We start from the raw sequence: 26,701 nt of genomic DNA, 5'->3' as shown, positions 1-26,701 counted from the left end.
ACAAACAAAAGAAGAAATTGAGATCCAGTTTGTAATTCGTGTAATGGTTATTAAATTAGTGTAAGATAAAGTATGTAAGAAGTAGTTCAATTAATAAAATTATTTATGTACATCTGTATTTAAAGACGCGCACGGCGGTTAACGTTTATTTACAACGTTAAAACGTACCTGTTTTTTGAATACGTTCTCAACAGTTATAATTTGCTGAAATCAATAAAATAAAAACTGAAACTAATGAAGTGACTCTTGACAAAAAAAATACATTTTAAATTATAAGTATAACATGTAAAAAAAAAGACAGTAATTTGACAGAAGCATCTTTGTTATAAGCAAATGACTTTCAGCAACAACTATTAATCATAGCAATTTAAAATTTTAAGCGTATAATAATGCCACCAAGACACACTACTTTCACTTATTTTAAAAGTATTTGTTCAAAAAGGTTATTTTTTAGTAACAATTAAAAAATATACTATTTTTAATAGTTTTTTCAACTTTGCGGACAAAAAAAACGATTAACTACAATAAATTGGTTTATGGTTTGTAAGCATTCTTAAAAGCGACATTTAACATATGGACAAATTTTTTGTGCGGTCTTTTTAAACACTGTTTTCGTGGACCAAGGACACAAGCATTAGTCAAGCCAGCTACAACTTGACAAAATAGCGTCTTTATTAAAAGAATTTTTTTTTACGCACAAAAAAACCACATTTGTTCAGAGTGAGCTCCTGAGTCTCACAAATGCTAGAGATCACACTTAATATACCTCCCCTTGTACGTTCGCATGAAACTGAAACCTATTTTAAGAGAATAAAACTTTACCGCGAGCATTACTATCGATTAGCTTAAGATTTAGGAGTCTCTTCTAAACATATGTGAAATCTGAGCTACTATACTCCATAGTCGTGATAGCGCCGTGGGCATGTCGCAAACTTTCGGTCCCTTAGGTACCAAGTTTGAAACCACTATGAGAGATTGTTTCTTTTATTAGTTTTTATCTCTTTTTATTTTAAACCTATTTTATTCACACAAAATCCAATACTTATTCAGGTGAACTGTCATTTTGTTTTTGTGTATGTTGCTTGTTTTACCACGACGACATGGGTACGTACGCCTGTGCGATTAAAGCATGATCGAAAGCTTCTCAATTTGTTACAAAAAAAACATATTGAAGCTTGTTTGTTTTGCGGATATATAGCACGCGTTTTTGGCTAAACTACAAAATACAGTTAACTTGTGGAAATTAGAGTTGACTACTCGATGGAACGGCGTGCAACCGAAGAATTTAATTTTTCCTTATGTAAAAAAAACATTAAAAAGTAATGAGCTTTATATCTTGTCTTTCAATGCATTTTGCCTGCTTTCTGACTTTTCATTAGTAAAGTATAATAAACAAACGCCCCCCTTTTATCCTAACAAAGTTACAATACTTACAAAAATTATTTCTTGGAACGGCCTTTGTGTAATGAATGTAGTTCTTTTTTGAGTCGAAAAAAATTGTGAGTTGATGCACTTTGCCATATAAGATTTTACGTACTTTTAAGGTACTTTTCTTAGTCATGTCAGCTAAATAAGCTTTCTCTATTATTTGTTACTACAAATTAAAGATTAGTAAAAGCTGGATTAAATATTTGCTTCGTTGTTTTCGCTGTGTTTTTTGTTGCAACTTTAGCTAGGTACGTACTCAAAGCACGATCATGTGCTCGATAAGTCCTTATTTTGTTAAAGAATAATAGAATATTTTTTTTGTAGATCAAAGACGTAAACATAATGTGAAACAGCTGAAAAATGGGTAAATAGCGTCTGACCATCAGATTTTTTTTTTTATAAAAACAAGCACATTCCAATTCAATGCACTTTTTTACATTTAGACCAATATTTAAATTATTAATTAAGCAATTATGGGCGTAGTAAGCAATTTATTCTTGAGAAGTTAAACACAAATATGTGAGTGCAAGATCGTTTTACAATTAAAGCGCATTGGTTCGGAGTGAGCTCCTGAGTCTCTCAAGCGTGAGAGCTTATATTCACCAAACCTCACATTATGCTTGATCACAAAACTAGAAACTGTTCTGAAAGAATGAAACATCAATATTAATTGAGCATCAGAGGTTTGTCCTAAGCATAAGTCAAATTTAAGCAAGTGTACTTACTTAATATGATAGTAAAATTACCTAAAAATAGTCTTTTGGCAGCTCAGGTACCAAGTTTGAACCGTCTTGAAACAATTTTTGTTCTGCGAAAACCGTTTCAATCACACAGAATCTAGTACCTATTCAGGTGAACTGTCATTTTATTTTCTTGTTAGAAGCTTATTCTACCACTACGGCATTGGCACGTATTTAGCTGAACTGCAACATACACTCAACTTGTGGAAAAAGAGTGGACTACACGCGGAATGGCGTCCAACCGAAAATCTAAGTCTTTTTTTTCGATGTAAGTAAAGGATTTAAAATAGATGAGCATTGTATGTTTTTCTAATGTACTTTTCCTGCCTTCTTACTTTTTATCATGCGAGTATGATCAACAAACATTTCCTTTTTTTGTATTCTCACAAATTTACAATATTTAAAAGTTAAAGCAGACAAATTTCATAATACCACCAATCACTAAAGTCTCATTTCATAAAAACATAGTAAAATGTTATTTTTTTGCGGTTAAAACGTGCGTGGATAAAGCAGGGCTATAGAGTGACAAAGGAACAAGTACGCAGATCAAAAGCTTTTGTCAAAAAAATTGAATTTTATTTTTGAACCTTGAAAAAACATAAAAATTTAATGCTCTCCTTTTTATGTAGACCAGCATTTTTTCGGTTTATTTAGCACTTACGACAAAACCAGGTGTCTTTTTTTTGTAAGCAAATGACAAATACGTGATTGCAAAATAATTAAGCGAGTGAAGACCGTTGGTTCAGTGTGAGCTCCTGAGTCTCACAAATGCTAGAGATCATATTAACCATACCCTGCGTTATATTTGAGCATAAAACTAAAACCCATTTCGAGAGAATAAAACATTACCTTTAATATAACTTTAAATTAGCTTTCAATTCAGGGGTCTCTTCTCAACGTATGTGAAATCTGAGCCACTATATTCCGTAGTCGTAATGGCGCAGTGGGCAAGTCGTAAGCTTTAGTCTCTTAGGTACTAAGTTTGATCCACCATGAAAAATTAAAAGAAATTTTTTTTCTACTTCTTCGTACTTAAAATACGTTTTTTTTATACAGAACCCAATACCTATTAAGGTAAGATCTCATGTTAATATTTTGTCTGCTGTTTATTTCGCCACTACAATCTGGGCATGTACGCCACGAGCGATAATAAGAGTGATCAAAGTCTTTAGAATTTGAAAAAAAAAAAAAAAAAAAAAAAAAAACATGTTGTAGTTCTTTTTTATTTAACGGTTTTATTTTGCGCATTGTAAGCTGGACTACAAAGTATCGTCAACTTGTAAAAAAGGAGTTGACTACATAGTGGAACAGCGTCCAACCGAAGAATTCAATGTTTTTTTTTCAGCGTACAGAAAGCATTAAAAACCGATGAGCCTTATTCGTTTTTTTCTAACTTACTTCTCCCTGCCTTATAACTTTTTAGTAGTCAAGTATACGACATAAACATCTCCCTTTTTTATTTTTACAAAATGACAATATTGCAAAGCTAAAGGGGACACTTGTTGGAAATTTTTGATGCATGTTCCGCTGCTTCTTGATGTAGGTATGTACGTGCGCGCAGCAGGGCTATTAAGTGACAATTGACAGTGGCAAAATGAAAAATACCTTGTAGAATAGCATTCACTCAAATGTTTCAATTTTTTTTGTAATTTATAAAAAAACAGTAAGATTCAATGCGTTCTTGCCTTTTTTCTATTTCATCTATGATTTTTATGCAATCAAGCTCGCGATCACTGAGTTTGTATTTTGTTGAAAAATATCAACATGACATTTCCTTACGATTTGATTACGCATACACGAAGCTGGGTTATTTAGTGATAACTAACAGTGACAAGTAAACAAATTTGTAGTGGATTATCATTCTTTTACAAGATAAAATTTTTTTTAAATCTACAAAAACATTGAGATTGAATGCGTTCTTGGTTTTTTTTCTGCAGCTTCAAATTTAATTAGGGTAGAATTGTGAGTGAAGCAGTTTATATTGCTATTGTTATTGCTATTGCTTATATTGTACTTTGGTAAAACGAAACAAAAGAAAAAATTGAAGATAGTATCGAAGCTGACGGTACATTTGTCTTTATTAACTGCGTCTTTTGCTAATGCTGGGGAGTCAGGTATGTGACGTGTGCTTGACAATTACATCGTTTTTTGATGGATTTATTTGAAATTGAAATTTAATTCATGCTGTTTATATTGGCGCTTACTGGATTAGCATAAGTATATAGAAAGAAAATTCTTAGAGATGTTATAACTTAATATAACTCAATTGGTAGAGACTGATTCTTTGATACCGAGGTTACTTGGTTCGATTCTCCCTGTTAGCTTCTTTTCGATGATTGAGCTTAGTTTCACGAGTAATTGCGACATTAGTGAATACTACTATCCTCGGCAGTTTTGAAGCTTGAACTTGTCGTGGCTAGATTTAAATGAAATCTCATGATAGAATGATAGGTGATCGAACCACCTCGATTCGAGGGGTTGCATGACAAATCGGCACTCCCGTTGGCCACGTTCAAACTGAGATCTGGGAAACGGGTAAACACCCGTATTACTACCGTCGTATCCAGGAGTTGTTGTTTCGTGATCAACAGCTGCGAGTGAACTTTTGCGGCGGTTTCTTAGCACAAATGCGCGCTAATCCCAAATTTGACATGAGAAACGAATTCTCATTATTGTTGAAACATCAATGTTTGGGCTGGAATGGTTGGCGAGTTGATCGCAAGAAACTTGATTTTTTATGTAATAGCAGTAGTTTTGGTCCAAAACATGTATCTTCCCAGAATGGTATATTAGTTTACTATCTTTGACACAGAAAGAAAGGATATTTTTTTACTGCTCATAGTGGACTCTTATTTGAACTAATTGCCACAATAAATAGTTTAATTTTGCATGAGGTTGTCAACAACGTCTCAGATTTCTAATCCAACGCTCTTATTTGTGACATTTATAACTGCAAAAAGGTAACATTTAAAATTATCAAATAAAACTTGATTTTGGAAAGACTGACAGAAAATTTTTCATTGCTTCTTATGCGCAAAATTTATTCATATTTTGTAAAGTTGGCAGCATAAGTAACATCCACTTATTATTATACATTGGTACATTCGTCTTACCACCAAGGCTTACGAAAGTTGCGTACCTGAATTTTCTGCAAAACGATTTGCCATGATTATTGAAAGATGTTCCCTTAGCTGTTCAAAGAGTTATGTTATATCAACATGATGGAGCTCTAGCAAACTTTTTAGTACTCGTTCAATTACTCTAAGATTAGCAATTTCCAAATCACTGGATTGGACGAAATGGTCCAATAAATTGGTTTGCTTGATCTCCAGACACAGCCCCGCTTGACTACTTCTTGTTGAATTGTATAAAGATTATTGTGTATAAAATGCTGATCAACGTTGCTGAAGAATGCTGTGAACGTATTATGAGGGCTTTTGAAGAAGTGCGATACAGAGAAATGGTACAATGAGCCGTTAATAATATCGAAAGAAGAGTGACTTTAGCCATAGAAAACTATGAAGGACATTATGAGCACCTTTTATGGAACAGCAATTCTTAAATTGGTACGTTAATAATGAAAAAAATTAATTCATAATTACAGTAGTGCAAAAGTAAGACTTCAATTTTTTATGTTAGTGATTTTTTTTTTTGGAAGTACAATACCCAAATATTTTGAACTCTCGGTATCAAATGGAAAACGGTGCAAATAGATCAATGCATTGCTTACAGTGAGCTGCAATCCCAAAGACCAAGAATCCTCCATAAAATTTAAATCTTTTCTATTCTTTTTGACGGAATATTAGGTTTCATTGTTGAATGACTGTTCTGTGCATTTTCAGCACCTTACTACTACTACACTTTATGTATCAGCTAAGCTTAGCTTGCAAGTGCCAAATTAAAAATAATAAATTGCAGTTTGTTAGTCTTTCGTAAATAATGGCTGCGCATATGATCAGCAAAAAAATTACATTTTCATATTGTTTAACGAAATAAGAATTTAGTGATCGTGAATCGAAGCAAGTGTCCCCTTTAACTTTTAAATATTGCAATTTCGTACAAATAAAAGAGAGGGACGTTTATTTATTATACTTGCATGATAAAAAGTTTGTAGGCAGGCAAAATGCGTTGGAAAAAACACATAAAGCTTAGTGATTTCTTATGATTTTTTTACTTTGGAAAAAAAAGAAATCTTGGGTTGGACGCTTTTCTCCCTTGTAGTCGACTCTTTTTTTACAAGTTCACTATGCTCTTTAGTCCAGCTTAAAATGCGCGAGATCAAAACTTTAAATATAAAAGAACTACAACATGTTTTTTTTGAACAAATTCAGAAGCCTTCGATCACGCTTACTATAGCTCGTGGCGTACATACCCAGATTACAGTGTTGAAATAAATAGCAGAAAAAAAACAAAATGACGTGTCACCTAAATAGGTATTGGATTCTGTATAATAAGAATGAATTTTAAGTAAGAAGAAATAAGAAAAACAAAAAAAAAAATTTCTGATGGTAAATGAAAGATAGTGCCTAAGATATCAAAAGCTCATGACTTGCCCACTGTGCCATTACGACTATGAAATAAAATGGCTCAGATTTTACATATTTTTAAAAGAGATCCCTCAATCTTAAGTGAATGGGAAGTTATGTAAATAAAGGGTAATGTTTTATTATCTCAAAAAAGGTTTTAGTTTTATGCTCATGTATAACGCAAGGTATGGCTGATATAATCTCCAGTATTTGTGAGACTTAGGAGCTCACGCTGAACCGAAGTGGTTCATTTGTACACAAAAAAAATTTTTGTCGTTAGATGCTATTCCGTCATGTTTCAGCTAGCATGCTTAATGCTTGTGGCCTTAATCCACAAAAAAATTCTTTTATTCATCAACAAAATAAGGATTTATTATTTGTACGCGGGATTGCGCGTTACGTATGTGCCTGTCTACCTACCTACCTACCTACCTATGTTCTAGAAGTGGAGAACTTTGCCTGAGAAATCACATTGAACTTGCAAAGCAGTAAGGCTTAATCGCAACCTGTTTACTTTGGTTTTCAAAATGTTAAAGAAAAAAGTAATATAAAGTATTTGCTGATGATTTACGGTTATTCATTCATTCATTTTTTACTTGATAAAATAATGAGTCAATAGACTAGCTCTGTGCTAAACCTTACTTTTAAGTTTTTACACACTGATTAGGTAATCGAATAAAAATAATATACTAACTTAGAGCCTATGTCTTCCAGATATTTATTTATTGAAATAATCTAGTGCTAATAATATACAGGCTTCGTAATTTTAAATTAAAATAAAGTAGTAGAACATTTAACTTGAGGAGCAGAAAAACTCACTTGCAACCTCTTTTACTTTCCCTAAGCAGAAAAAGTAATATAAAGATCAATTGTTTGTTCGAGAGTAATTAGTAGTCAATTAATGCATTTATTTATGTCTTAAGAAAGAGAAATAAAATTATTAATGCTACTGAGTGTTTGGCTACATTTTTGTCAGTAATTATTTAAAATACTCAAATAAACAAGCGCTACTTTAGAACAATACTCGATTTTCATTCGTGAATAGTTCATGCAATAGAGAATAAACAGTTAAGTCACTTACCACTGATGCTAACTCGCTTTAAACAGTAAAACAACTTTACGGTTCAGACTTTTCCACTGTTTTATTATTAATTCATTAAATGACAACAGTAATAATATAAGTTATTTACCGCTGTCAATTTAGCACCTGCATATTTATATCAAGTGAAACAATTTTTTATTTTCAATCAAGATTGCCAGCATTGAGTCACCATCACCTACTTGTTAATTTTATTTATGACGTTGTAATAAAAAACTACTTCTAGTCCTTAGCACTGATGCTTGATTATTAACATGTTAATTATTAATGGATAAGCACTGAGGGACCATGAATGCCTATTTACGATGCTATTGAAAGTGTGTGAAGTAACATTGAATAACAATTTAATTACTTACTACTTGTATTTTTGTATCGTCTTGTTAGTTATAGTTTATCTAGTTAATATGGAAAAAAAGGACAAGAACTTAGTGCCTATTAAAAAAAAATCACTGCACACTTACTACCTTACGTTTCATTTATTATCGGCTACAGTCATAGTCTTGTTTTGATTCAAAAAGCCCATTTTTTGATCCTTTTAACAACTGTTCATTCGTTACGTGGTGTAAACAAGGCTGTGAATCAGAAAAGTGCAGTGAGCTTTTTTGTTCATCTTGACGAGCTAATCGCACCACAGGATTAATTTCGATACCCCCTGTATAGTACGTCACGCCGAGCGTGAAAATGTAAAAACATCTGACATTTCATTCTTACTATCAATTTCTAATGTGTTTATTTGTTAAACAGAAGTGTACATAAAAAGTTTTATCAAGTATCCTAAGCAGCTTCATATTCTTTGAAAAAAACAGTTACATAACGAGTGACCAAAATAAGCGAGAAGCATTTTTTTTACAACTTTGGCAGTTTTCATGACAAAAAAGTGTGCTTATCAAAAAAGTTGCAAAAAAAATTTTTTGCTTTAAATATGCCAAAGAGTACGATTAAATTTTTTCCTAACAAAACATTGAACATTTTGTTAGTTTGTTCAAATCACTGCAATAAAATATTACCAGTCGTCATTGGGCTAAATACTCAGAAATTTAGGTTATATACACAAAAATACATTAAAAATGCCATGCTACCTCTTAGAGCACTTTGTTTAGTACAAATGGTGGTACAAGACATTTATTGTTGCCAAAAAATTAAAAGAAGTTGATATAAGGTTTCCATTTAAGGTGCAAAAACTACAGTATGTATGGTGAACATTTAGTATTTAACTCGTTTTAAACAAAAATGTATGTATTTTATATTGTTACCTTTTTTACTAGATTAATGTTACAAATTATTAGTTTCAAAAAACTCTGCTGCAATTTTTATGACATACAACTATTTTTCAAATCTAAAGTCTTATTTAACTAGTCGAGATCATAAAGGGTTATTTTTACTTCTAAATAAAGAGTATCTGTATTTACAAGAAACTTACATTAAATCTCATCGTCTCCACAATTAAAACACAATTGTCGAAATTCAATTTTAGACTAATAGTAAGTAGTTTATTAAGCCAGTTCATACAACTCCAACTTAACCATTATAATAAATGTTGTGAATTTTTTTAAAATACAATAAATTTTTTTTTATTTTGTTACTTTTTATATAGTTTTAAACGCCAAGTAACTTTCTCGTTTTGTGACTAAAAAAAAATCTTTTCTTTTTAATGGATCAGCTATTTTTTCAAGGAGTTCATAATGTCATCATGGTCTTAAATTGTGATATCATTACCTTCTGGACACTTAATACTCTTAATGAAAACACTTACTATGTGACTAGCCACACTCAAATAAGTTTTTACTTGTGAAATTCCGTGAGCTAATGGCTTATTCTACATTAAGAAATTTTATATAAAACTTAGACATTCATTTCTTCAGCTTGAAGAATAGTTTATCAAAGCATCCAAATATTTAATAGTATTATCTATACACCATCAAATTAAAAGTCTGCAGGCCAGAAAATTTTAAGTTTTTTTTCTTCAACTTGACATAAACATTTTTAAGAGCCTCCAGGTGTCATGCATATTTAAAGAAGTCACTATTCTTTTCTCGTATACTTTTCATACAAACGTTCAAATAATTCGTAGCACACTTCATAGAATTATATACAGTGTGAGCATGGTAGTTTCCTTTAATTATATCAGGAATAATGGCCTGCATATTAATAAGTAGTAAAACTGAAATTAGAACTGGTATTATTAGCACTTAAACTAGTCACTTTTTTAAATGAAAAGCTAATTTAAAAAAGTAATTATTAAATAGCTTCAAAAATTTCAACAGCTGTTCCATCACCACTTTTATAAAAATTTATCAAATAATTCTGGATTTAGTCTTTGACAGTGAAGTATTTTACAACTAACGGAAATAATTTAATATTCTCATTGTTAGTACCATCTGTTTGAAGACAAAATAAAGGTCTTATGACTTCAACTTTCTTATAACATTTTTCAAAGCGAAAGAACCCAGGTCCTTACAAATAAAAGGTTTCATTTTGTACGAGCCAAATAAATCTTTTAAACAGTCGTAGGATTACCATTAATTAATTTGTCAAGTTTAATACCACAATCAATAAAGTTATATGATAACTTGGGCTTTACAGCATGATAAGTAATAGTTAGCTTACCTATTTCTGTATCGTGGTTAGCAGATAATAATGCGTAAATCTCAGAATGTCGTGCTCTAGCATCAAGAAAGCGAGTCAATGAACATAATGTTGTTTATAACTTTACTTTAAATTGGTAAGTTTTTATTTTGGATTGTTGTTTGGATTAAAATTATAAGAATAACCCTTAATTATCATCAAACACAAATCTTTAGTCAGATAAATGTCATATTGCACATGTATGCACACATGCAAATAAAGTAGCAAATAAAATAGTCTACACAGGCTTCAACTTATGTTTTGCATAAGACTTTTTGCGATGCAGTGATAAGGAATAAACTCACTGGCTGCTAATATCAAAAAAAAACTTTAAGAGCTGCTCTAAAGATAAGAGAGAGGCAAGCAGAAGTGTAGTCTAATTTACTGCTTTCTTTCCTTCTCACTGTCTTGTGCTTAAATGGCTGTTTTTTTAATTCTGCTAATAAACTTTCTGAATCGTGTTGGAGCAAGCTTTGTCAGTCAAAATCCTTGTATTAATTACTGAATAAAATTTTCTAGAAGTAATATTTGTAGTTTACTCAGAACCCAGGTACGTTATTAACGAATAAATACCCTCTTTAAGCTTACTTACCTAACTGATACCGCTAGATTCCTCGTTAAAAGATATTTTGCATTTTATACTGTAGGTCCCATACTTATTGTTATCAACTCCGGAGATCCACGAATGCTGCTTCTTCTACTTTAATCTTAGTTTTAACCAAAATTCTTGTTTTATCAGCGAATTTGATCCAGTAAGCTCTGAAGCTATGTCTGTATCTTCCTAATTGAAACTTAACTCAATTGTTTGATAGTTACGCATAAAACTTTTACTACAATAAAAAGAAATAATTTTAATAAATATAATCTTGTGAGTAAGATTTGTAAGATTTGATATGTTTATTTTATAGTAGTTAACAGTAGCACTAACTCACTGACAGACATTACAGAAATACTAGAAATTGACGTTCAGGTTATGAAGTTTGGCATTAATCTGTGAAGTCTTATCTACCTGTATCTTTTCCAGTACTCTACAGCTGAAGCGTGCTACTGCACGACTTAACTAAGCTGTTATGATGTGATAAACGGCATTTTAAAACTCAAAATATTGATTATTAATTAAATACATCATATATCAAAATAAATTACCAACAATTAATTAATAGTAATTGCACTTGGCATGCTATCGTATTATTAATCTCAGGATACTTTGCTATAAGCTGTTTTTATTAGCTGACTGAGGAAAATAAGAGAACCATGTAAATACTAAATGAATAACAGCGAATTCTGAGTATGATTCAAGAATAATATGCATGTAAATTTTTGTATTTAACACACGCAAACGGAGTAGAAAACGTGATTCATAACATCCATGAATCATTACGATGAAACATAGCTGAATCGTCATCATCACTCTTGCATTCCTTTGTCCACGTATCCTAGTTAGTTAGTTACAAGCACTTGATGTATTTGCACTAAATATTTAGGAATATTAAATTATTATAGTGAGCTCTAAATGTACCTAAAGTAACAGAATTTTGAAGTAAGGTCATCAACATTCAAGTACTGTTAAAATTCTAATAATAGACTTTATTATTGACAATAATTATTGTTATTTAAACTACAGTTTTATTTTCAAATCAAATGGTGATAAAAGTAAAAGTGTCTTTTAATATCGGTGAAAAAGCCTAACTTATGTCACTCTAAAGTTAAGTATGCTACGATTACGTACATGTTATGTATGAAATTATGTTTCAACAGAGGAATTTCAATAAAACTGAGTGAAAAAATTGTGAGTAAAGAACTAATGATATGCCCAGATCATAAGAATATAAATATGACCACTAACTTAGAACATTAAAAACTCAAAATAACAGGAAAAGTCATCATTATAAGAATTTAAATTAAATGAAAAAATAAAATAAAATAAGAAGCAAGTCAGTAAAAGAAATAATTACCAAGTTGCAAAGAGCAAGTGATACTACTATTGATGAAAATACTGAACTTGTTGTACCTGAATAAGAAAATATATTGTTAGAACAATGAAATAAAGGAATAACAGGAAAAAAAATTCCGAGTGATGTTATGTGTTAATTTTAACAAACTAAAATATAACTATAAGAGAACTAACAAAAAAATTTTATTACGGTAGATCAATCTCGCTACTTAAATGTATTACTGAAACCTGCACAATAAAGACAAACAATACAATAAAATAATAGTAAAAAACAACATTAGAACCAAAAATGAACAAAACAGAGACAAATTTGCGTTACTAGCCAAAATCTTATTGCTCCTGACTCCCGGGTATTACAATTGCCAATGAACATTAAAAATTAACTTTGTGACTAACAGAGTGTAGAACAGTAAAGAACTTAGTTTTTCTTGATTCCCAGATGCTGAACGATATTTGATATATTGTATGAGCACCATTCTAGTTAGTATGGTGCTTTTTGACCTTCAATCGTGCATATCCTGGATATCAAACTATTTAAAAATAATTTAAGAAACTATTTGTATGTCACTCTGATACATCTCACATCAAACTAAGTGTATCCTTATTAATGTAAAGTAGGCAGTACTGGATAAGCACATAAACTTAAACCATACTGATAAAGTGTTGTTACAGATGATAAGTTACTGCAAGTTGTAATAAAAAAAATTTAGTTACATCTAACAGAACACCATCTGTTATAGTTTACTAAAATAACGATACTTAATATTAAATAAGAATCGTAAAAAAATATTTTAATACCCATTTTGTGACGTAGAATACCTTACCTATTTTTCTCATTTTGAATCTTAGTATGAATTTGGCATTTTGTGATGAAAAAATTTAAAAACCGTTCTTAGTACAAAAATGATTGTTACTTGTCATTAATTCGGTGATAATACACAATTGAAAGCAGGTATTGAATAACCAACAGAAAAACTGTTTTAGTTCAAAATTACGCGTCTCAGTGTGCATTTGAATTTTGAAATGAGTGTTTCATACCGGAATGATATGGCGTACCTTGTTCCAGTACTGCATTTTTTGGGCTAGGGATGAAGCGTAAACAAGCGTACAATTGACTAATTGTTTAAGCTATTATATTAATCACAGTGAATATTTATAGAGTAAGATTAAATGAATTATAATGATAACGGTTTTCTTACTTAATATTTTAATCAAGTATACAAATAGACGTGGATGGGTGAATGTGAATTGACAAAATAACATATTTTTGCGTCCAAGGAAGTCAAATCTGAAAACTATCTACTCAGTACGGGTAACCGTAGGTTATTTGTTATCTACTTAAAAAAGTAAATGATTTAGTATTTGCTTAATTCCTTCTTTAATAAAACGAATAATTGGATTTGACATACTTGCATTTCAGAAATTATCAACTGAAGTTTCAAAATGACTAAAAAAAAAAAAAAACGAATAAAATTGAAAACATTCAGAAAACTTACGTCATTCAATAAAGTACTAAGAGTTAGAATTAATTGATTTAAACTAAAGTCAATGTAAGAAGAAAAACAATAGTTGTTACAAGAAAAAAAGAACAGTATGTTATTGAAGTTTTAGAAAAGGGTCTTTGTGCAGTTGATGAAAGAGAGACTTTAAGTTCTGCTGCAAAAAAAATTTTAGGTTCCTTAAACGATACTCTTTAACAGAATAAATAATCTGACACCTTTATTTTGCAGCAAGGGTCCACAAACTATTTTGACTTCAGAAGAAAAAAAAGATATTAATGAATAACTCTGATTTGTTCTTCTAGAAAATTTCCAACGAAAAAAATTTAACTTCTGGAGTATGTACAAAGATTTTAAGTTGTTAATAGAGGGGTGAACCCTTTCTAAGATAATAGGCCTGGAAAAAATGGTATGATGCTTTTATGAAATAAAATAGTAATGTTCTCTTTCAAACTGCTCAAAATCTTACATAAAAAAAAATGTCGGTTACAAAAAAAGAGTTAAGACAATGGTTTACTCGACTACAAAATTATTTAAAAAAATTAAATTTTAAAAAGATAACTGCAGATTCAGTACTCAGTTTGGATAAATCTACATTTATGCTTGCGCCAAAAAACAACACTGTTCTTGCTTGCCATTCCACCCACAAAGTTGTGAGTAGCAATGAGAAAGCTAACTTGATCGTTCTTCTAACTACATGTGCATCTGACAGACTGGCTTCACCAATGATAATATTCCCTCTAAGAAATTCTCTAAGAGAAATTATTTTACAAAATCTACCAGAAAATAAGGATGTTGGTCACATTGAAAAAAAGTTGATGGCCTCAGAAGTTTTTTTATAGCTATGTAACTTTTTTTTCAAACAGTTGAAGAAATATGTTTCTTCTATTTTTTTTCTATTACATTGTACGCTAACGAATACTCATCTTACCTCACCCTACCTGTTTGTTAGTTTTATAAAAAAATCAAATATTGGCAAGGTGCATGTCATGCAGCGCCACTCTTGGTATCAAAATCATGCAACCGCGGGTACCCACATTATACGTCAACAGCATACACCGATGCACACTTTTAGTAGTAATTAATTAATTAGCAAAAAAAAAGTATATTTATTCATCTGATATTGGATGTTATCATAAAAACAGGCCTTAGGAATATCAAACAGTCAATTTATTTTAACTCTGAAGCCTTAAAAAAAAGTAAGCAGTTGGTTGAAAGTAGTCATGTGTGCGATGTTATAGAATTTCAAAGTGATGGAGTTAGCAATTTGACAAGTCCCATCGTAATAAGGCAGACCTCGGTAACTTCAGCTCCGTAAAAAGTTAACCTGCATATACATTTTATTCAGATTATTTTGAAAATTGTCTAAGTTGCAATGCACATGAAAATTACCTTTATTCACAGTTAGATAATCACCGAAATTTATGTAATTTTACTTCGACTGTCTTTGCGCTACTGTTACACTGAACAACACAGCTTTTTCTTACACCCATATTTCATAAAAGTTTTAATAATAGAAATCACAATGATCATGTCTTATTTCACGTAACTATTTTTTCCGCCTTCTAACCTCAAAATAGCACCTTCGCACGGAAAAATAGTATACAAAACTCGTTCGAAAAGGCTTCTTTACGAACCTCGTTACGGCCCTCGCCTAAACCTCTCGGTTCGTAAATCGAAGCCTTTGCAAACTCGTACGCAATATACTATTTTTTTGGCCGTCTGCTTCTGAGAGTAAGCTTTGAATCGAAAACTAACGAGACTTTATTAATATATTGTTACATTCAAACATTTTACAAGCGTTCTTGGTACCACATAGCTCCTTTTTTTATATTTGTACAACTGCAATTTCATAATATTAATATTATTTATGTAAACGTGATGATAACATCTGTAAATTTAACGAAATGCTGTTATTCTTTTCTTCATTAAGCAAAAATGACAGTAATTTGGTACCCCAGGTCTCCTATTTTCACCACTACGCACGCTGGTGTTGACTTATCTATCCCCTCCCATAACTTCTACCTGGCCCATAAATTACGGCATTATACGTAAATCCCACCCATGTCATAAGACGTCTAGATGTATAAGAATTTTATTTATTAAAAGATGCATATAAATGAGTGCTCAGAAACTGAAAAACAAAGAATCAAATGATGGACTTAAAAAAGCATGTGTTTGCTAATATTTTAAAATTAGCTTTGAAATTTTCAGATTTCTCAGAAACTATTAAAAACGTTTTTAAACACGTGGGCTCTACTTATATAATGCCAATGGTGTAAATGACTCTGTTTAAAATGTAAAAAAAAGTCAAATAAAAAATCTTCACAAATAGAAAAATCAACAAGGACTTTATTGAAATTGTACATTAAAACATCCATGAACTGAGATAATTATTACAACGTATTGTTGTGACTAGCAATAATTTAGAAGAATCTCCAAGAAATGAGTTCAATAAGCAAAGGAGTGGAGACTTATTAATCAAAAAATTATTCAAATTTTACGGAATAATGGGGGAAAAGTCAGGTAAAAATAATAAATTACGTTTTGTTTGTCATAGGACATGATTAACCGTACTATATGTGTATATTTTTTTTTATAAAAAACTAGGGGAAACCATTTGTTTAATGTGAATTCTTAATGCTCTTGAAAAATGTTTCCAAGTACTTGAAAAATTTTTCATAAAAAAAATTTTATTTGGTTTCAAGTTGTAAAGGGATAGTTAAAATAAATACGTAAGTATTGATCGAAGCAAGATAGCCCATGAGGAATTCCTTCCTTGTGTTATCAGCACTAAAAAAAATTACTTGAACTTAGGAAAAAAGAGAAAAAATTGAGATGTTATCAAGGTACTGGACGACAATAAGAAATTTGACATTTCATTAGTTGTCTTATTATCAATTCGGTTAGCTCAGTTGACAATATTGAAGAATTAGAAGTAGTTTTCGATAAATCCAACGAATACTTTGATACGACACTTTTTTTAAAAGATTATAATTCTGAAGAAGATTTAATTCAGCTAATAACACTATTTACAGAAAATGATGGATTCCAAAGACTAAAGAAAGGCAATTCGTAACTGACTGGTCAAATCGTACAGGTTTTTTTTATCACAGTCATGCCAGATGATCTGCCTGATCAGCCTAGTGAATCAAAATATGACACGTTTATTCCGGATTTATCTTCTTAAGTAAATTTGTTTTTATTTAAGATACGTATACCTTCACTAATGTGTAACGATAACTTAGCTTTTTTACTGACCACAAAATTTTATATACATTAATGAATCTTGTTAGTATTGACTTTTTTGCTGTAGATAGTAAAGATCGCAGGACTAGAGAAAGCCCTGACGTCTCATTTGTTTTAAAAAATAAGTTCGATACTCTGGTCTGCTGAAGGATGTATCAGATATTAACCGTACACAAACAAATATCAAGGTGCGTTGTTTGTAGCCATCCGATACCCCCTCTACTTACTAATCTAGCCTACAAGCAAATGATACGAAGCCGGTATATTCTTCTTTTAGAAATGACTTACCACGGAAAAAATGAATAGGGGTGATGGATGATCCACTGGCAGACTTTTGCCTTGACCCCCAAGATTTGGTTTTAGCCAGACGTCAAGAATCAAGTACTAATTCAACAATTTGTTCATCGATCAATGAAGTATCGAAAAATGGCTGTGGAGAACATGCATATAATAAAAATCAACTACGTAAGAACGGAAACGGTTTAGATTCTATTGAAAAAAAATTAAATAATAATTGTATTAAACGAAGTTTAAGCAAAACTTTTGTTTCTCCGAAATATCTTTAATAAGTTAAATACATACATATATATATATATATATATATATATATATATATTTAAAGATATGGCAGCTGATTTGTTGTCACACGATTAACATTCTATTAGTGTTTATAAGGCAAGCAACGACTCTGCTACAGGTTTATCCAAAAAAAAACTCTAGTTCATAATAAGAACAATGGAATAATAATTGATCTTACAACTAATACACGTAAGTCTACTGTATGCTTTTTATGGTTATTTATTCATTGCATAATCTAAAGAAATATTATTCATTTAAAGTGATAAAGAGAGACAACTAATTTCACCTCTGTTCCCATGAATATTTTCTCACCCTGCATTTCAAGTACAGAAAAAGGGAAAAAAGAACAACAAAAAAAAGAAGTTTCACTTAAGAAGCAAGAAAAAGACAAGGCCAACGCTATTAAAAAAAAAGAGAGAAAAATGTCAAAAAAATTCATTAAGGGATGAAAGACTGATGCAAGGCTCCCAGATTTTTGAAAATTCGCCGAATGCGCAGTGCGCAGTTACTCTCTCCTATCCTCAAGAACGGGCTGACTATCAAATCTTGGTGGCGTCAATTTTTTTTTTTCTCATCCTCATATATCTATTTATTTAATATTCTTATTATAAACTACTGTAAGGCCTATAAGCTAATGCTTATAAATACTTTTTTTGTACAAATTACAGGAAGTATACTGAGAATTAATAAATAATTAAGTAAATTTTTAATAACTAAAGCCACGCCAAACTTTTTCATTACTAAGTATTAAATAGTAATTATAAAAATGTGATAAGTTATAAAATTAAGGTCAAAAAAATGGAAAGGCATAAAAAACTGTCTTTTGCATATTAATTTTTTTTAAATTCCTGTAACGGTAAAAAAAATTTTTTGAAGACCCCCTTTTATTTTTGTGTATAATAATTTTCTGCCAAAAATAATTAAAAGTATTGCTTAAAAGCTAAAGAATTTTATGAGTTGCTATACCTCCTTGATCTTGTTTGAGGATATTACTTTGTAAAAAAAAAGAGTAGAGTGGATTTGTTGATTGAGAAATTACTCAATAATTGAAGATTAAAAAATTTACAGTTTTTTCTACAAAAGCAGGTAATCACGTCTTACAATTTCTAATTAGTACTCAATTCGTACTACAAATCCAAGTCTCATCACATATGACCGTTCTTGTGAGTTTACGCTCTCTCTTTCTCTCCCGTATTTTCTCGTGCTCAGAATCCTTATACCGAAGGTGACCATATCATACATGCATTTGTTATTTAACTGTATGTTTCAGTATGAAAAAAAAAAGAAAAAAAAAAAAAAACGAAACATTGATTTAAAAAACATGTGTGGAAATAATTGTATAATTTACTAAACAATCTATAACTTTATGCAACCACTGCTTGCTAAAAATATCAAAAAGAATTACTTCTAGTAGTCTTCTCCAAAATTTCCAGTTTAAATTTATTATTTCACACAAAATGAATATCACAGTGTAGCATCAAAATTGAAGCGTGTATATAATTTGTGTTGGAATCACCAAAGCTGCGAGCTACTGGTCTTGTTTACGTCCTGCTGCTGTCAAGCAGAAAATCAGTAGCTTGTATATTACTGCATGTATGGTAGTACTAGGCTGATTTTCTCGATTGCTTATCAATACAGAACAATGCACTGCATGCATGAACCACCTTTCTCGCTCATTCCATTAACGGCTGTTAGCTTGCGAGGACCTCTGGATATATTATTTCTTCATTTGGCAGTATTAAGGTGAGATTTTGTTTTTATGATGTCGATAAATACGCATAATTGAACTTGATGCGTGCGGGAGCGTTAGTGTAAGTTAGCGTAAGTGCTTATCTTGTTAAATATTAGTTAATGCAAGCAATAAATATGATATTAATAATTACCACAATGCACAATATCATATCAAAACAATGTTGACGTTTGTCCCCCTCACGGTGACATTACTGTCCAACAAAGAACTTTGCCAACAATCGGAGTTGACGTTAAGTCTTTTTTTTGCTCAACATAGTATCAGTATTGTTCTTGTCAATGACTTGCTCTCTTTGGTTAAAAAATTATCTTCAAATCCAGAGATGACGCAATCAATGACTTTCAGAAGTACAAAATGCTCGGGGCTTATCGTAAATTTTTTGGCTCGTGAAATTGAAATGAAAGTCGTCGAAAAGTTAAAAAAAGTTTATTTTTCTCTATCAATTGATGAAAGTACAGATCGTTGTAATACAAAAGTTTTGTGTATTGCTGTACAATAGTTAAATTATGAAAGTAATAAAATTGTGGTCATCATTTAACTTTCGTGGAATTCGACGCGACTTTGGCTTCTGCTGAAAAAATCTTCAAGCCGTTTAAAATTAAATTTGAACAATTTGAAATACCGTGGATTAATGTTGTCGGTTTAGCTAGTAACAGTGCTAATGCAATGATAGGACGTTTTAATTCTTTCGCAAGTAATTTAAGAAAAGTTTGCCCTAATTTTATTCTAATGAATTGCATTCGCCATTTATTCGCTCTTGTGCGAAGCACAGTTTTACACAAATTTCATCAGAAGTAGAATTTTTGTACGAAGAATAGCAAGTTATTTGTCAAAAAGCCCTAAACATAGCACAATTTTAAAAGAATTTTAGGGAGATGCTGGTGTCAAAATGAATCAGATACTGAAATTATACGGAACTAAATGACTTGAAATGTTTGAGCGTAGAAAACGAATTTTAGAAAATTGGGAGCCCTTACGGCAATTTTTATTCTTAGAGGTTTTTGAGTCATCTGATGGTGAGAAAACGGTTAATAAATTACTTTTTCTAGTGAAGAGTGAGTCGTTCAAATGTATTTTATTTTTTTTATCGTACGTCTAGCAAGATTTAAACGATTTCAATAAACCATTTCAAACATAAAAAGTTGTGACTCACGTTCTAGCTAATAATTGTAACATGATGCTCAGTAAATTAAGCTTAGGGACTCTTGCGCATTTACTTGACGTTACGTGCCAATGCAAACGGCAGTGAAACTGTAACACCAGTGCGTACGAGACACATGCTTGAGCTAAGGCCTCTAGTAACACTTTCTATAATTTTGTCTATTAAACATCCACAGGGTATACACAACGTTAAATTACTCTTTTTACTTAACTGGTGTTCGTCTTCAATATTTTACTCAATCGTTGTGTATCGAAAGCAAGATTTTTATAATCTAAACGTATTTTCTTATTATCTACCACCAATTTTTTTTTAATTTGTTGAGAAAATCCATGGCTTTTTTTATATTGAGCACAAGTGATTAAAATGATCAAATTCTCAATATTTTAATAGTAACTATGCTTAGATGCTTATGTTAAACAACATTCTAAGACATAACGTGGGCTTTTGAAATTAAGCTACATTATACTTAAAACTATATATTTATCATAAACAAGAAAATTGTTAAATATCAATTCCATTAGAACTATTTAATTTACAAAAGACAAAGGTCATTCTCAAATTACGCTTTTTAGACAACAATTGATACCAATGTTTTAAAGCGATTCTAATAGTAAAAAAAAAATGTATTGTTACCGTCTGGGGTATTATTTTGATAATTATCATATATTAAAATAATCATTTTTCTTTAAATTCGATCGTTTTACATAAATTTGAATTTTGAAATATCACGCGCAGCTCCGACTTCAAACTTTGCACTTGATAGTACCATCTACCGCTCGCAAGGTGGCAACTACTAGTCTTTAGTGAACATCGCGAGTAAGAAGGCAACGTAAAGTATATAAGAAGGACTGCGTGACGACCATCGATCATCAATCCGAGATATGCAAATACGTGTAATGCATAACTCCTAGCCACTCAATTGATTAAGTACATAGTATATAAACATCACTGTACCAATATAAGACCCTTGTATATACCTTCTTCTCCCTCAAGCCTTTTCTTAAGTCTTACCTTTGGAATTGGGTGCTCATAAGCTCCCCCCTTTCACTCAGGAGTGGAGACAGTTGGCCCCAGGCCAACAAACAGACGATTGTATCACCCAGAGATAGGCGGTAGTCACCTCCATAGAATTCCAACCAAAGAAGGCTACTCGGGACGTGGCTATCCAATTCCCTGAAGATTTTTTCAAAGATATAACCCAACCTTCCATCGGTCACATTAAAGATGATCCCACTCAGAGGGTACGGGCCACCCCTGCAAAACCAAGTAGCTTTGTTCCCCGACTACCACCTCCACCTACTACACCCTCTCCTGCTACGAGCTCCGAGGTGTTGGAGGCTCTCAAGCCACTCATCCAGAGTGTGGTTCAGGTATAACCCCCTCTCCAAGATCCAGAGACCTCTCGACATAGAGAAGATTACCAAGGCGAGTCCAAGACACCCCAGCAAGGGTAGGAGAGATGGTGTCTTGTAATATTGGAATATTATGAAAAAAAAAGAAACTAGACACCCACTAGTCAACCTGGCGACCAACTCTTTGAGGCCTCTACAAATTACCGCTTAATCGCCGCACCTCTCTGATGAGCTGGATTCCGATAAATCAAACGGAGCCACAACGCCAACAACATCGGAAGGAGTGCCACTATCGTTGTTCGACTTAAAAGGACGGTTCAAGTTACTCGAGAGTGACTCTGATCTCTTCCAGCCACACTTCCCCACTTAAAGTTGCCCAAACCCAACGGCCACTTTTAACAGTATGACTATAATGCTTCATTAACTTCTGTAATTATATATTACTTAATTAAAGGACACCTGCTCCTGCTAAAAATAAAGATCTGTATAACGTACTCTTCCAAACAACTATTCAATTTATTTTTTTTATAAATACTTTTTATCTCATAAGAAAACTATTCTACAGCCCGTAACAACATTTTCCACTGAATAATAATTTGTTAACTTCAACCTTAAAATGTGTAAAACTAAATTCTAGAAAAATAACCAAAAAAAATCAGGATAATCCTTACTTATTAAAATGATTTTTGTCATGTTTTATTCATCAGAAAATTTTCAAACTAACTATAGTTGCAAGTTTAGATACATGGTAAGTCGTTTTGCTTAAACTCATAAGTATTCATATCTTAACTATTTTTCTTACCCCTATCATGGTTGTAAGATAGCATCAACTAGTTTCATTAGCTTAGTTTGACTTCGCATTTTTTCCAAGCATTACTCCAGTGTGTGACTTTTTATTTACTTTTGTGTTAAAGTATTTCATCTGTTCAAAATATCATATTAATCTCTAGCATTATTTGTCTTATAATTTTCTCTGCCACAAATATTGTTGCACATTATGAATAGATAATTTATAAGGAATTTAGAGAAAAAGTCTTGTCAATTCATTGTTAATCTTACATGGATAATTGTAACATAATACTTAAAGAGGTACTACAACAAAGGAACACAACAAAATTCTGGTTATGACTTGAACATAACTTAATAGATATTTTAGTTCTAAGACTAAAATAATAATCAAAAACTCTCACTCGGAAAACACAGATTTTTTCAAATTTAAGCTGTAAATAGAAAGCTAATTTATTTTTGCACGCGAATTTATGTTGCATGTCCTATCTTAAAAATTTGATGGCCTTAAAAAAAATCCTTAACAGCGTTTTCTACTGACTACTGAGTTACATTTGATTAGCTTTCGTCTTAAGAGACGCTATAATTTAAAATGCACTTCATTTCAAAGTTTTATGTAATGGCCTTCATGTGAAAGCTTCATTGTTTCACCGTTTTAGTTCTTAACAAGATGGATGTCCCATCACTAAATTAATTAAGGAAAAGGTTATAACTTATAACAAAATTAATAATAGATGGCATAAATAAACCTATACTCTATTAAAATTGTAAAAGAACACGAAAAACTTACCAATTCTGAAACTAATGGTACTGATTTTCTTCGAGGTCGGATGTCTGGCATACTGTCAATGTTGCTGTAAAACGTTATTTCTCCCGTATGCCTATAAAAATAAAAGAATACTTTTATGAAAAGGGTTTTAAATAAAGAAAGTCTTAATATATTTTATCCCTAAAAAAAACCTGACAATGTTAAACGTGTTGATAAGTTTGTAGAGTTTCACACATGAATAAATAGAACAAGTATTTTAATGAGCACTTTTATGTGATTAAGACATTTTTTATTTAAGTAGTTACTCAAAAAATAAAGTTTTGTTTTTTAATAACGTACTATTATTTTAAAGCCTTACATATTTTCTTAGTAAAAGTAAGTTACTGTTTATAATTTTATAACACAATTTAGATGTCTCAGATTCTTAAAAGACTTTGACGCATTATAAATAATTGAAGGAGAAAAAAGTAGCTGTACAATTTATCAGTATGCTTTCATTATACCATATAATCTGTCTTATGCATCATTAGAGTAATTACAGAAAATCTAACATCTATAATAATAAAATTCAAAATCATATGAAAAAGAAACAATTTTTTTTCCTTTGGCTTCCTTTTAATATAAAAGTGATTACAAAAAAGTTTAAGAAACAAAATGTAAAGTAATAAGTATGAGATTAGAGACCCTTGCTAATTTTTATTTAATAATAGACCTGTTGTTAACATCTTATGGTTAAAATAAAATAAGAAGAAAATTTTTATAACAGGTCCGTTTTGACTTATCCATTGCGAGAATAAGATAGACATAAGACAATGGCTATAAATAGGTCTTCTCTCATATCAGATAGACAACATCTCTATGTCCTACTCGCTGCCCAAACTATGACAAAGTGTTCTCGGGCGTAAGTAATTGTGTGCTTTAAATTTTTTGTATCAAATTTCGATCAAAAATGAAGTGTTAAAATAAATATTTATTTCTCCGAGCAAGATAGCGTAACTCAGGACCACTGAAACTGTGTTATTGTTTGAACTGAAATGAGATAAACACTATTATCTACAGTTCAAAATGCATCAGGAGATTTAGGCCTTTATAACACGTGATAAGAGTATACAGCGGCTCTATGCCGTATTACAAAGGGTATTGTTGGGTAAGTTTGTGTAAGTCTTTTGGTAATGTGACTGGTAGGAAATATCAAGACATTTGCCGTGAGATATGTATGTATGTATATATATGTATATAAGAGGTGATGTAAAACCTCTAAATTTGGCTTTAAAATCTTTTTGAACATTATTGTCTTATATACTCCACGTTGCATGATGCTCAGATGTAGTATTTTACCTGGTTCTGCGTAATACTGGCTGTTCGTGATAATGGGCTGGTTATCATCGTCTTCAAGACTTTTTTTCTTTATTTTTTGACCGTAATACTTGCATTATGCGGATTATCGTTAAAGGCATCCCAGTGACAGGACTTTCTTTAAATGGTAAGGACGATTATTTTGTAGGACGAGAAAAAGCTAGTCAGACGTGCCCAAAAGGCAGCATGCCATTTTAAAAGTTTTCGCTTGATGTAATTAATTAACCAGAAGACTTAAGCATGGTCCACAAGGGTCAAATTGATAAGGTTAAAGTAGCTCGTTAATGATTAAAGTAACTTTTAAGAAAGCTTTCAGTAATTGATTCTGGACATGGTCAAGGAAAATGTTGCCACTTTTTTAGTCTTGTATATATTTGCAGGCAGACCCTATGTTGACGCTGCAGCATATCTTTACAATGCTAGAAGCTGACTGTCATCACGTTTTCCTAAAGGAAGCGATCTGTATGCACTATGCAGGGCCCACACTCGCCCTTGTCTGCTGAAGAAGAACATTCTGATCTTCTTTTATTGTCACAAGAACCGCCACTATCTACGTGCTTATTCATTACAGTATTTAGTTAATTATCGTTGACAAACTATTATTTTAATTAAAATGCACAAGCTAAGGAAAAAACCCTTTCAGATACACTTTAACTCGTGGGCTTTTACTGTTTTTTGACCTAAATTTTGTTTACTATAAGGTTCAAACATAACTACTTTTCGTGCAAGACAACGTCACACTCAACAGGAGACGCTATAACCACTATGTAAATTATTTACTTCAGATTTTTACAAGTTAATATGTAACTGTACAGCTAGTAAGCAGTTATAACAAATAAACTTACTTGACAGATTAAAAAAACTCACCAAACGCAGTTACAAGAGACAAAAGCCCTACATCCAATTCTTTACCTAAAATAAATAACAGCTTTCACTTATGCCATGAACCTGACCCTCAGTTTGTTCCCAATGTATCGCAAGCTTATTCATCTCCCTTGTTCTTCTTACACATACATTTACTTAACCATACCTTACACACATTCAACTTCTCTCATTACCTTTGATCCCTCTCTCTCTCTCTCTCTCTCTTCTTGGGCTGCAGTCCGCAGCACTGAGGACACACATTAAATATTGTTTCAAGAATTCATATACATACCAAATAAACAAATTATCATAGGACTCGGTAGCTACCAATGACTTGCCCAAAAATATAGGTATGTAGTAACATGATAGCTTTAGCTATCACGTTACATCTGTTATGGTCAAGTAAATTAATTTTTTTAATTTCTGGTAAGGACATCCATGCAGAGAGCGGCATATACTCTTATTAATTATTAATCTTTTCGAAAGTTAACTCAAATTCTCTTAGCTATCTTACAAGCACAACATGGCAGGTCAATCAGAATACTAATGACTCTTTCTTTTGGACTTTATTTTATATAACCCTATTGATCCCATCCCGCAAAAATAATAAAATTGATACCATTTTCATAGTAAGTAATCCATGCTTTTCCAAGCAGGTATCTGAAATCTTAAAAAATATTGTAGGGGATAGAAATAATACTAATTTCATATTCACGGTTACAAAAATGGCACACGTAAATAGGGAAATCCAAACATTTATTATTGAGTATATTAGTTCTACAAAATCCACTCCTAGAATTTTAAAAGTTGCCACGTCTTGTACTCCTTACTCTATATCTTCAAAAAATAAATTGGTTTCAAAGAACAGCTCTCAAAAATCAGTGACCTACCAAATAAAAATAATTTTTATTTAGTACGGTCATTAATATGTGTGACGCTGCATGTAAGAATACGCAATGCTAC

General features: G+C 31.5%; 1 protein-coding gene across 1 annotated transcript in view; it reads right to left on the bottom strand.

The window, feature by feature from the left end:
* Positions 1-26,701, bottom strand: part of unc-13 (protein unc13 homolog) — a 907,591-nt gene that overhangs the window by 720,884 nt on the left and 160,006 nt on the right. The window contains exon 5 of the mRNA XM_089594724.1: positions 23,540-23,630. Within this exon, the coding sequence (XP_089450850.1) occupies positions 23,540-23,630 (91 nt within the window). The remainder of the gene's footprint in view (positions 1-23,539; positions 23,631-26,701) is intronic.

The sequence above is a fragment of the Copidosoma floridanum genome, unplaced genomic scaffold (assembly GCF_036245765.1).
Source record: "Copidosoma floridanum isolate Cflo_tuat_1 unplaced genomic scaffold, Cflo_Japanese_pri ptg000021l, whole genome shotgun sequence".
Lineage (NCBI taxonomy): Eukaryota > Metazoa > Arthropoda > Insecta > Hymenoptera > Encyrtidae > Copidosoma > Copidosoma floridanum.
This window is presented reverse-complemented; position numbering and strand designations above follow the sequence as displayed.